At 41.6% G+C, this 12499-nt stretch overlaps 1 protein-coding gene across 20 annotated transcripts in view; it reads left to right on the forward strand.

Moving 5' to 3' along the window:
- SLC36A1 (solute carrier family 36 member 1) overlaps positions 1 to 12499 on the forward strand; it is a 326176-nt gene that overhangs the window by 18219 nt on the left and 295458 nt on the right. For 15 of the 20 annotated variants that reach the window (XM_081495962.1, XM_081495958.1, XM_081495960.1 and 12 more), the window contains one exon: positions 8852 to 8999. In XM_081495962.1, coding sequence (XP_081352088.1) covers positions 8852 to 8999 — 148 coding nt within the window. Of the gene's footprint in view, positions 1 to 5873; positions 5954 to 8851; positions 9000 to 12499 lie in introns of all 20 variants that reach the window. The other 5 variants (XM_081495963.1, XM_081495967.1, XM_081495957.1 and 2 more) reach the window with 1 other exon arrangement.

The raw sequence follows: 12499 nt of genomic DNA on the forward strand, positions 1-12499 counted from the left end.
AAAAAGAGTAAGCTCCTGATGCTATATTTGGTGCTATCTCTGCTCTTTTCTCCCAGACATTTCTCTTGGAATCCTTGACACCCAGGGCCAGTTCTCAATGATCCTATCTAGCAGGAAAGATTCCTCTGTGCTTCCCTTTTCCATGAAGTTCAGCATTCTGTCTCCATGGGTTACTGGGATGCTCTCGGCAGATAGATCACTGTTTCTGAGATGGGGACCTGGCTCAGCTCTCCAGAGTGATAGGATGGAGGAAGTCCTGTGGCACTCTATTTGTGTAGTGACTCCCCGCCTTGAACTTCTTTCTCTCTAGTAATAACATAGTTGCTACCATTAATAAGGGTCCATTATGCACCAAGCAACGTATTTAACATCTTTTACTTCTATATTCGTAACAATATTGTGATGTAAGTGTTATTAATAACATTTTTCAGATGAGGAAACTAAGACAAAGGGAGATTAAGGTCACATAACTAGGCTCTGAACTCATGTACTTTTTGTTATGTGGGATTCCCCCGGTAGACTTAATCCTGCCCGAGTTCTGTTCCCAGGGAGATTTTAGGGAGAGTGGGTGGTGTGTTAGAAAGAACACTGGCCTAGGAATCTGGTATGCTGGATTCTGATCCCAAACTGTTAACCAGCCGAGGCCTTGGTGTTCTCATCTATAACTGGGAAGCTGGAGCTTGGTCACCTGTCAGTCACGCCTGGTGCTAACGTTTAGAGATTTTTATGATGATGAGTAACAAGTCAGTGTGTTTGCTCATTCAGCTGCTCCTGTGCAGAGCCTGCTGAGGTCAGCTGCTGTTTTGTGGTTGCCCATGCACCAGACTCTCAGGCAGGAGTCTCAAGTCAGGGGATGTGATTCTGTGGTAGATCAGATGGAGTACTATCCCATGTCCTTGAAAACAAATCATATAGATGTCAGACATTTTCACTTCCCTCCCTGTAGACCACATATAGGAGCACAGTCTATGTCCTTATTCATGTTTTTGGAATTCCAGCAATGGAGAAGAGAACGAATATCTAGAGAATTCACTGCTTCTCTGTGTTCTAGAAAATGTAATTGTTTTATAATGTTAGTAGTACCTTTAATCTGCGTATATCACCAATCCATAAACTTTGGTAGGAGATGAGGCCTGGGGTGTACCTGTTATAATAAGATTATATATATATATATATATATATTTTTTTTTTTTTTTGGAGAGCTTTATATAAATCTGCCTATAGTCAGGATTAGACGTCTGAGAAGCCTGTTAAATGCTGAGGCTGAATCAGATTGGGCCCAGAGATCGGTTTGTTTGTTTTAGCAGTTTTATTGAGATATAATTCACATAGCATACTATTCAACCATTTAAAGCTTACACTTCAGCAGCTTTTCTATTGAATTCACAAGAGTTGTGCAACAGTCATTTTCAGAACATTTCATCACCCCAAAGAAACTCTGAACCCTTTAGCCGTCACCCCTTAATCCCTCCCAACTCCCTACCCCAAACTCTAGGTAACTACTAATCTACATTTTATTTATAGGTTTCCCTATCCTGGACTTCCATATGAATGAAATCATACAGCAAATGTTCCTCTGTGACTGACTTCTTTCCCTTAGAATAATATCTTCAAGGTTCATCCATGTTGTAGCATCTATCAGTATTTCATATCTTTTTTTTTTCTAAGTAATATTCCATTGTATGGATATATCACATTTCATTTATCCACTCATCAGGTTTTTTTCCCCTCATTTTTTGGCTAATAGAAATAATGCTGCTATGAATATTTGTATGTACATTTTTCTATGGACATACATTTTCATTTTGGTATGTACCTAGGAGTGGAATTGCTGGGTCCTGTCCACCACACCTAGGTATATACCAAAATTAAAATGTATGCCTGTAGAAAAATGTACCCAAAGATGTTCATAGCAGCATTATTCCTAATAGCCAAGATTACTGGGTCATATGGTAACTATGGGCTTCCCTGGTGGTTCAGACGGTAAAGAATCCGCCTGCAATGCAAGAGACCCGGGTTCAATTCCTGATTCAGGAAGATCCCCTGGAGAAGAAAATGGCAACCCACTCCAGTATTCTTGCCTGGAGAATCCCATGGACAGAGGAGCCTGGCAGGCTACAGTACAGTCATGGGGTCGCACAGAGTCTGACACGACTGAGTGACTAACACTATCACTACTCTTCATGGTAACTATGTTTAGCCTTTCGAGGAACTTCCAGACTGTTTTCCAAAGTGACTGCACCATTTTACTTTCTCATCAGCAATGTAAGAGGCAATTCTCTACAATTTCTCTGCATCTTTGCCAATACTTGCTGTTACTTGTCTTTGATTCTAGCCATCCTGGTGGATGTGAAGTGATACTTCATTGTGATATTTGTTTCTCATTTACCTGATGGCTAAAGATATTGAGTATCTTTTCATATGTTTATTGGCTTTTTTCACATCTTCTGTGAAACAGCTATTCAGGTCCTTTGCCCATTTTTAAATTGGGTTTCATTTTATTATTGAATTAAAATAGTTCTTTATATGTTCTGGGCACAAGTCCCTCATCAGAAATATAATGAATAGAAAATTTGTCCTATTCTGTGGGTTGTTTTCCACCTTTTTGGTGGTATCCTTTGAGGCATAAACATTTTAAAGTTTGATTAGGTCTAATTTATCTATTTTTTCTTGTGTTTCTTGCTGTCATATGTGAGAAACTGCTTAATTCACGGTCACAATGGTTTATGCTTATGTTTTCTTCTAAGAGTTTTTATAGTTTTAACCTTTACATGTAGGTTTTTGATCTATTTTGAATTTTTTTTTTTTTTTTTTTTGGCCATGCTGAGTGGCATATGAAATCTTAGTTCTCTGACCAGGGATTGAACCAGCGACCCCTGCATTGGAAGCACAGAGTCTTAACCAGTGGACTGCCAGGGAAGTCCTATTTGGAGTTAAGTTTTATATATGGTGGGAGGTAGAGTTCCAACTTCTTTTTTTTGCACGTGTATATCTAGTTGTCCCAGCATTAATTGTTGAAAAGACTATACTTTTTCCTCCATTGAATTGTTTTGGTACCCTTGTCAAACATCACTTGACCTAGGTATAAGAGTTTTATTTCTGGACTCTCAATTCTGTTAAATTGATCTGTACGTCTGTCCTTATGCTGATACCATACTGTCTTGAGGTTACTGTAGCTTTGTATTAAGTTATGCAATTGGGCAGTCCTCCAGCTTTTTTCTTTTTTCCAGATTTGTTTTGGCTGTTTTGGACCTTTTGAATTTCCATATGGATTTTAGAATTGGCTTGTCAGATTTTGCACAAAGGGAGCTGGGATTTTGACAGGGATTCAACTGAATCTGTACATCAGTTTAACACCATCTTAATAGTGTTAAATCTTCTAGTTCATGAATATTGGGATGTTTTCTCATCTACTTAAGTTGTCTTTAATTTCTCTTGACAGTGTTTTATAGTTTTCATGTGCAAGTTTACACCTACTTGGCTAAATTTCTTCCTAAATATTTGATTCTTTTTGATGCTGTTGTAAATGGAACTGTTTTCTCAAGTTTGTTTGCACATTGTTCACTGAAAGTGTATAGGAATACAACTGATTTTCGTGTATTGATCTTATATCCTGCAATTTTGCTGAATTTATTAGTTTTAATGGTTTTTAGTGGATAATATTTTTATGTGTTTACAAGTCACCCTTAGGAGTATTGTTTAGCTTTTGGTAATGAAGTGAACTGACGCTAGTAGTGCCTTTCCCACCCTCTTCTCTTTTCCCCTCCTTGACTTTCCTGTGTGCCCCGAAAGAGACCTACAAACTCATATAAATGGATTCTCCTTGTTGGAAGTCATCCTGTTTATTATAGTGAAATTTGGAATAGAATTTCATCAGTTAATTAAGTTTGGCCAGTCTGCTGTACAGCATGTAGGATCTCAGCTCCCTGACTAGGGATTGAACTGGCACTGCCTACATTGGAAATTCAAGGAGTCCTAACCACTGGACTGCCAGTAAAGTCCCATCACTAAACTCTTAAATAGCTATCTTAAGAACATTTTAGATTTTCAAAAGTGAGTTCAAAAATGAGTTAAATATTTAAAAAAAAACAAAAAAACAAAAATGAGTTAAATATTTTTAAAACTATGAGTCTGATAGATGGGGGAAAGATGCTCTTAAAGTCTTGATTATCAGTTGTCTTTTTTTTTTAATTAAATGTAAAATAAAATAAATACAAGGAGCCACTCATTCATCAGAAATATCAGAAATAAAAATGATAAGATCCATGAATTCCTTGGTTGTTCAGTGGTTAAGACTCAGCACTTTCACTATGAGGGCCCGGGTTCAGTCCCTGGTTGGGGAACTAAAATCCCACAAGCCATGTAGCATGGCCAAAAAGAAAAAGAAATAGAATCCAACACTGGCAGGGTTATGAAGAGATAGGCATGTCCATATATTGCTAGTGACACTTTAGGTTAGTTCAATCATTTGTGTAGTAAAACCATTTAAAAAACCTATTCACCTAACTCAACTCCAAGGATATGACTTGAAAATTAACAATTATGTGTGGGAATTTTTTAGCTGTGATATAAGATAGTCATTAAAAAAAACAGAAGCTCAAAATTTAACTGGGAGCTAGTGAAGCAAATTACTTTATTTATATAATGATGGACCATTATGTTACACTAAACATCATTTGTGTGTATACTCCATTGATTCAAGGAAGAGTAGATATGAAATAAGTGAGAAAAGACCTTAAAATAGCAATTATTTATTAGTTAAAAATAGTTTTTATATAAGGAAAAAGAGCATTTATCAAGGTTATTTAAAGAGTTGATGTTTCAATTCAATTTTGGTTTGAATGTACACTTGAATATATATATATATATATATATATATATATATATATATTTGTCACCCAACATGCAGACTTTTCTTACTTAGTACTCTCTTAAATCTAAATATTTTATGGAGATTTTTTACTTTGTGTTGATAGACCACACAGGTTGTATAAACTTAGTTCATTGTCCTCAAGAACCTGAAGAACAAGCTTGTTTTGAACTCTTAAATATTACATCCCTCATTTAGACAGTTAACAGGGTCTATTAAAACTCCCACAGGGCAGGAATTGGCAATTACAGCAGTAGATGGTGGAAACCAGATTTCATCACAGAGAGCTCAGGGCAGGGTGGCCACAGAGCCTAGCACTGAGTGGGGATAGCTAGAGAGAAGACGTGGAGGCCTTGGTTGCCAGGAGAGCCCTAGAAGGAAGTAACCTCCCGGGAGTGACCACACCCACCCTCCACAGGCTTCATTTCCTGCGGTGCAGTTCTGAGAAGGGCTTCTGCTTGGAACTTTCCAGGAATAAGATACACTATCTCCTAGAATGATCCAGTGATCCATTTGGACAACAACTGTTTTGTTTTTTCCCTTTTTGGCCGTCATGCAGCATGCAGGATCTTAGTTCCCCGACCAGGGATCGAACCTGGTACCACTGCAGTGGAATCTTTATTTATTTATATATTTGGCTGTGCCAGGTCTTAGTTGCAGCACATGGGATCTTTAGTTGTGGTATCTGGGATCTAGTTACCCAACCAGGGGTCAAACCCAGGCCCCCAGAATCAGAAGGTCGAGTCTTAGTCACTGGACCACCAGGGAAGTCCTGTGGATAACTCCTTTGAGAGTTGGCTTCCTTATGCCAAAGACCTGCCTCCCTTTACTTTGCACCTAATGATCCTGTTTCTGAGTAATCTTTGAGGCTCCAGAGAATGAATCTGATCCCTAGAACAGCTTTGAAAGACAATTTTTGTACCTTCTGAGTTTCCACTTCTCCAGGTTGAACCTTCTCAGGACTTCCATCCATTCTTCATTTAGCTGTTTTCTTTCCCCCTAGTGACCTTGGTGCTGACCCCTGGCTATACCGCAGTTGATCATTATCTCCTTTATAGTGTGCTGCCTGGAACAGAGTACAAGGTATGGCAAAAAAAGAACAGTCTGTCATCTCCCTAGGGTTCTTTCTTGTCATGAAACCAAGAATTGCATTAGCAGAATTGGCATCTATTGTGTTATCATTGATTTCTGTTGAGCTTATCATCAACTAAAACCAGTAAGTAGCATTATTCTCCTTTTTCAACATGCACAGTTCCCAAGCCACATCTTCCACATCCTGCAGTTGTTCACTGGACTTTTGATCTATAGATTTCAGCTTCTTTCTGAGCAGTTTTCTTAGTGATAATCTGCTGTAGGTCACTTCAGTTTTTACAGTGACATGAGGAGGCCTCTTAACAGTGTTTGAAATAAATTGAGCGTCTGTACCAAGAGTGGTTTCTTGTTTGATGGGGAGGGATTGGGGAACTTGTCAGTGCCTGTTTCTGTTCCTCTCCCTTGGTAATATGCAGGGTTCACCTGGAAGGCTTCTGTTCCTCAGATGCTTTGGGTATGTTGGAAGAGACTCAAAAGTAGCCATTGTTTACATAAAGAATTACATTAATTGATTCCTGGAAGAGGTGCTGAGAGATAGGTTAGTATACCATACCCCCCACACCTAAATTTTTAGCATTTGCAACTAAGACCTGAGGCAAATAAGAATTGCTTCAGGCCACTGAGCAAACTAGTGATAAGAGGCAGCTTTAGCACCCAGGTCTTCTGACATCCTTTCCTAGTGGCTCAGATGGTAAAGAATCTGCCTGAAATGCAGGAGACCCAGGTTTGATCCCTGGATCAGGAAGATCCCCTGGAGAAGGGAATGGCTACCCACTCCAGTATTCTTGCCTGGGAAATCCCTTGGACAGAGGAGCCTGAACAGGCTGCAGTCCGTGGGATCGCAAGAGTCAGACACAATGGAGCGACTAACACTTTCATTTTTCACACTTCTGACATGCATAGATACTAACCTTTTTTTAAAAAAATTATTTATTTACTTATTTGGCTTGCTGGATCTTAGTTGTAGCACTCAGGATCTTTAGTTGCGGCATGTGGGATCTGGTTCCCTGATCAGGGATTGAACCCAGGCTCCTTGCAACGAGAGCATGGGCTCTTAGCCACTGGACCATCAGGGATGTCCTGCATAGAAACTCACTTAATCGATTTTACCTGAGTAGCAGCTTTCAGCTGTTCACATTAAGATACTTTGTAGATTTCCTCCCACCCCAGCCTTCTTATGAGTTTAGTTGCCCCAAGAGCTTAGATGACTCCTTGAATTCTTCCACCATGTGAATAAATGATGCCCTCTTGGATGCTTAGCAAGGTCAGCTCTGGTGATGAAGTGAGGCAGGATCCTCTCTGGGACTTCCAAGCCCTTTGCTGGCTTTCTGCCCAGCACTTTCTTCATGAGGTTATGTGGTTGGTGGGAGAAAATGAGATCACCTTGGATCACTCAGGTGCCAGATGGGATCCGAAGAATCCCCAGGGGCTGGACTTCTGGGAGCACTTGACACAGAGCTGTCTAGTCTCTGGCAGCTAATGTTATGTGTCGGGTGGGAAAGCATGTTGTGATGGCCCTCGGAGGTCCTGTCTCCTCCCGGGCATCTGAGGCAGCATGTGAGACTCAGGATAGGGGAAAGCAGTTTGTAGGCAGGTGGTTGTACCAGTCTGCCAAGTGTCAGAAGGATTTTTGTTTGTAATTTTTAATGTTCATGAACCTTTTTTTTCCTTACTTGATTGCAGATTCCTGGAGGAAGTTGACTCTCTTTCCACTGCAACTGGCAGTGTATTCAGTGATGTTTCTAGGTTCAGGCGGAGTGTCAAGATGTATGTTTCCTGCTTGGCTGCTACCTGGCTGTAGCAGAGCAGGTCCCTTCAGCTTTTGGGGGGGTAGATTCTTTATCTCTAAAATGAGCAGTTTGGAGTGACCTTCAATGGCTCTTTTAGCAACAGACCCTCATATTCTGGGAGCTTACACAGCTCTCGGAATGTATACTTGTATTGTATCTTAGCTAAGTCCTTGTTGTTCTCTTTTCTCCTGCTTAATTACTAAAAAAAAGTCCACCCAGGGGATACCATCCTCTCTGTCCTTCCTCTGCACGTAATAGGAAGGTTTTCTTCTTCCACTATCTTTAAAAAATTGGCAAATTTGTAAAAATAAAAAGGAAGACGGGTGGAAAGGAGATGTGGCAACAAGGGTCAGTGGCGGGCATCTCTCATGCTCCTAGTCTTCCTCTGAGCTGCTTTCAGCTCCATTTCTCAATATTCATGCTGGTTGCAAGAAAAGAGCCCTGGGATGAGGGAGTGAGTATGTACCAAAGAGTATAGAACATACCAGAGGTCCTGGCAGAGAGAAAGAGAACATCTTTTGTGGCTTTGGGACCTGGTGGAGAGTTTGAGTAGAATCAGATGATCTGGACAGGATTTCTGGACTGCAGAAGGTTCTTACTGTACTGAATGCGTAGGAAAAATAGAATACAGCTTAGGAATATTTAGGTTCCTGTCCTTTAAGAGCTTGCTTTTGGGGAAGATGAATGTAGATAAAATGTCACTATTATTTGGGGTCCAAGAAATTAGCTCAGTGAAAGGGGTTTTTAATCCCAACCTAAGGAATGGGAAAGACTACCAAGAGGTGCCTGTCTGCATCTCCTCCCAGCCCTCCCAAGCAGTGCCTCACCTTTGTTCTGTCCTGGTGTGCTGGCAAATTTAGAAACTTGTGAATGCGGCACCATCAGTTGGGAGGCAGAAGTCAAGTGAGCTCAGCCCGCCCATGTGTACTTTGTACCTTTTTCATTTCTGTCAGTATCAGGCATTCTCACTGTACTTAATCCATAGTGCAGCTGTCACTGAGCTCTGTGACAATGGCTGCTTCTGCCCTAGAGCCGACCCCAGGCTTGGAGCTAAAGGCACGAGCCACTGGAGGTCTGAGTGCCGCCCCTGTCCCCCCAGTTACCATGTCCACGCAGAGACTTCGGGATGAGGACTACCGTGACTACAGCTCCACCGATGCAAGCCCGGAGGAGAGCCCGTCCGAAGGCCTGAACAACTTTTCTTCCTCAGGGTCCTACATGCGGTTTGGGGAAAGCAACAGCACAACGTAAGTAGCTGTTCTGTCTGCCCTAGGGGTAGGAATCGTATTCCCACATTCTGTGTTAGTAATGTAATCTCCCTTTGAGTTATTTTTGCCCCCTGATTTTATCAGTTCCCTACTTTACAGATGAGAGTAACGTGTAAAGAGACGAAGTGAGTGATGGTGCTGAGATCTGAGCTCTTTGTCAGTCACTCTCTACTCTGTTTCTTATTCTTTGTTCATTTCACCTGCGTTGGTCGCAGAAGGCTGGTGCTAAGTAACAGCCTGAACCTAAGAAAAACTTCTAGAGAGAACATTCTCTTAACTTAGAACCTTGGGTCATCTGTGCTAGAAGCTTCAATAACTCCAAGTCCGGTACAGACAGTCCTTTGCAAAGTCTCCCCCAGACTTCTGTCCCCATCACCAAACAGGCAGGACATTTGACAAAATTAAATAGGAAGAGGGAAGAATAAATTCTCCTGCACTATGCCCTCCTCCAGAAGATCCTCCCAATCCAGGGATTGAACCCAGGTCTCCCGCATTGCGGGCAGATTCTTTACTGTCTGAGCCACCAGGGAAGCCCAAGAATACTGGAGTGGGAAGTCTGGGATCTTCCCGACCTAGGAATTGAAATGGGGTCTCCTGCATTGCAGGTGAATTCTCTACCAGCTGAGCTACAGGGAGGTCCTAAAAGATTCAAGGCGTTGGTAAAGAAGAGGGAGCTTCCCTGGTTGTCCAGTGGGTAGGACTTGCTTTCCAATGCAGAGGATGTGTGTTCGATCCCTGGTCAGGGAACTAAGGTCCCTCGTGCTTCGCTGCCAAAAAAACCAAAACATAAAACAGAAGCAATATTGTAACAAATTCAATAAAGACTTTAAAAAAAAATGATCCACATCAAAATAAATAAATAAATAAAATCTTTAAAAAGAAAAAGAAGAGGTGATTTGCTTTGTATGCCCTTAGGAGGGCTTACGCCTTATCTCTGGAAACTGAATCCCAAGTCTCATCTGGGTTAGTTTGGCCCTCTGTGGGCCTCAGTTTTTCCAAATATAAGATTGAGGACCCTCGTGTGAAGCTATGCTGATTCACTCTTCAAATGAGAAGATTCAGAAGAGGATTTTCTACTCCACTGAGTTGTCTGGTTCAGTTTTGAAATCAGCAGAGCCCTAACATTTTCTCTGGACCGCAGCACTCCATCTTCCGCGGCCCTTCTGTTTATTCCTCAGGCTTTGCCATCATCCTCTGTGTGTTCCCCTGGGGGTTGGGTGTGACTCACTGAGGGATCCATTATGTCCTTGACTCACACTGTCCCCTGTGACTGCCCAAGGAGACCATGGGCGCTTCTCTTGGAGCTCATTACTGTAAAGCCCCCCTGGCTGCAGTCTTTCCTGGTGCACGGCATTTTCTCTAGTGAACACCAAACTAGAGGAGACGGTTTGCCCACATTATAAGCCCCTCTCCACCTCTAGCTGGTTTTCTGCTCATAAAGGTTCCATCTCCATAGCTTCTTTCTCCTGTGGCATGCTACTGTAGATTTCCCCATATGCTTGCAGTGTTAGTTGATGGAAAGGACTGCTTAGGCCCCAACCAGCAGCCAGGAGAACTATCTTTCCTCTCTCTTCCCTAACCTTTCCTACCTACGTGACTTTCCCCAGGTGAAAGGAGTGTCAAATGCAGCCAATGCCATGTGATGGCTTCTCTTCAGAAGTCACTCTGGTTACTGTAAATGCTTCTTCCAAACTTCTCTCTCTAGTTTTCTTTCCAGTTTTTGCTCCTTGTTCTTAGACATCAGCTTGTCTATGCAGTGCTTGCCATATGGGGTCTAGATTTTCATTTTTAGAGGGACTCCTCTAAAGTTCACAGCCAGTCATCTAGCAACATCAGGATGGTAGCTCACAGGTTTTGTCATACTGAAGACAATGCCTGGCTGTTAGTCATTCTGAATCTCTCTCTTTTTTTCACATTGGGTTATAACTAATAGTCAATGCCAAATTATCTCCCATTGTTTGCTGGAAATTGATTGGAATGTTTGATCAGTGTTCTCTTGGCCTTGCTTGGTGATGTACTTTTTCTGAGGGCCCATCCTACCCTGGTATCGTGAAACAAGGTAGGTGACCCAGGAAAGCCCCTCTGTAAGTGATGGCAGGTGTCATAAGCCCATCACAAGTGGTGCAGGGAAAAGTACTCCTTTGGGACTTGGAGGATTGGTTGAGTACTTGCCTGGGGCCTGGATCCCCAGAAGTGTTACATGTAGAAACGTGCCAGGTATGATTAAGTATAAGCTGATTTGGGACCTAGTTAGCTCTATAAATGAGAAGTATTAAGGACAAGTTTTTGAGCTGGGTTCCTGTTTCCTGGGGACTTACTCCACTGTGTTATCTAATTTGCAAAGGAACAAAGTATGTGGAAAAAATACATGGAACAAAGTACAAGAAGCAAAGTATATGCATGCATACCAGGCTCTACTAGGGGATTAGGACTCAGTAAAAATTCCCAATCAGGGATGCAGATAGGAGCCCCAGGTGCTTCCACGATAATGTGTTTGGTTAGGTTATTTCCTAACCCTTCAAGTTATCAAGCTGTTGACTGCTTTGATGACGGCCTCAGATTTTACTCTTTCGGGCAAAGTTTTCTTGTTGCCCTATTGAGCTACATTATACTGCTCTCAACCGAGCTTTGATACTTTTCCCTCCAGGCTGGCGGGCTGAGAAACCAGTTGACTGAAAACTGTCTTCAGTAGGTTATCTGGAGTTGCCATTTGCAAAGTATGGTCTTCAGACCCTTTGGGGGTCCCAGGACCATTTTAAGAAGCCCACGAAGTCAAAACTGTTTTCATAATAATACTAGATGTGATTTGTCTTTTCGCTGTGTTGACATTTGCACTGATGGTTCAGAAGCAATGATGAGTAAAATTGCTGGCGCCTTAGCATGCATCATGGTGGTAACACCAAATTATGCTCATCATTGTTGTATTTTTCACTTAAGCATGCCCTTGATGAAGCAGTCATATCACTAATTTTATTAAATCTTGACCTTTCAGTCCAGAATATTTTGTTAATATTTTGTGTGACAAAATGGAAAGTGCATACGAAATACTTCTGCTGAACAACTAGGAAACTGTAGGTCATTCAGATCTGAGTACTTGGCAGATATTTTCTTGAAAATGAAAGTAATAAGACCGTTACCTCAGGAAAAACTATTAAGGGACTTCCCTGGTGGTCCAGTGGTTAAAAAGTCGCCTTTCAGTGCAGGGGACGCGAGTTCAATCCCTGGCTGGGGAACTACGATCCCACATGCCGCAGGTGCAACTAAGCCAGCATGCTGCAACTAGAGAAAGCTCTTGAGCCACAGTGAAGATCCAGCACAGCCAAAAAAAAAACAGTACTATTTGTTGCCAACAGTGAAATTTGAGCTTTTGAGCAAAATCAGAAAAAATAAACTCATATCCAGCACTGTGACCTTGACAGCTTCCCTTTATGTAAAGACTTGTCTAATGAGATTAGGGATGATACAAATGAATGTGATTT

The sequence above is a fragment of the Giraffa tippelskirchi genome, chromosome 6 (assembly GCF_054371585.1).
Source record: "Giraffa tippelskirchi isolate mGirTip1 chromosome 6, T2T-mGirTip1v1.2.pri, whole genome shotgun sequence".
NCBI classification, from domain to species: domain Eukaryota; kingdom Metazoa; phylum Chordata; class Mammalia; order Artiodactyla; family Giraffidae; genus Giraffa; species Giraffa tippelskirchi.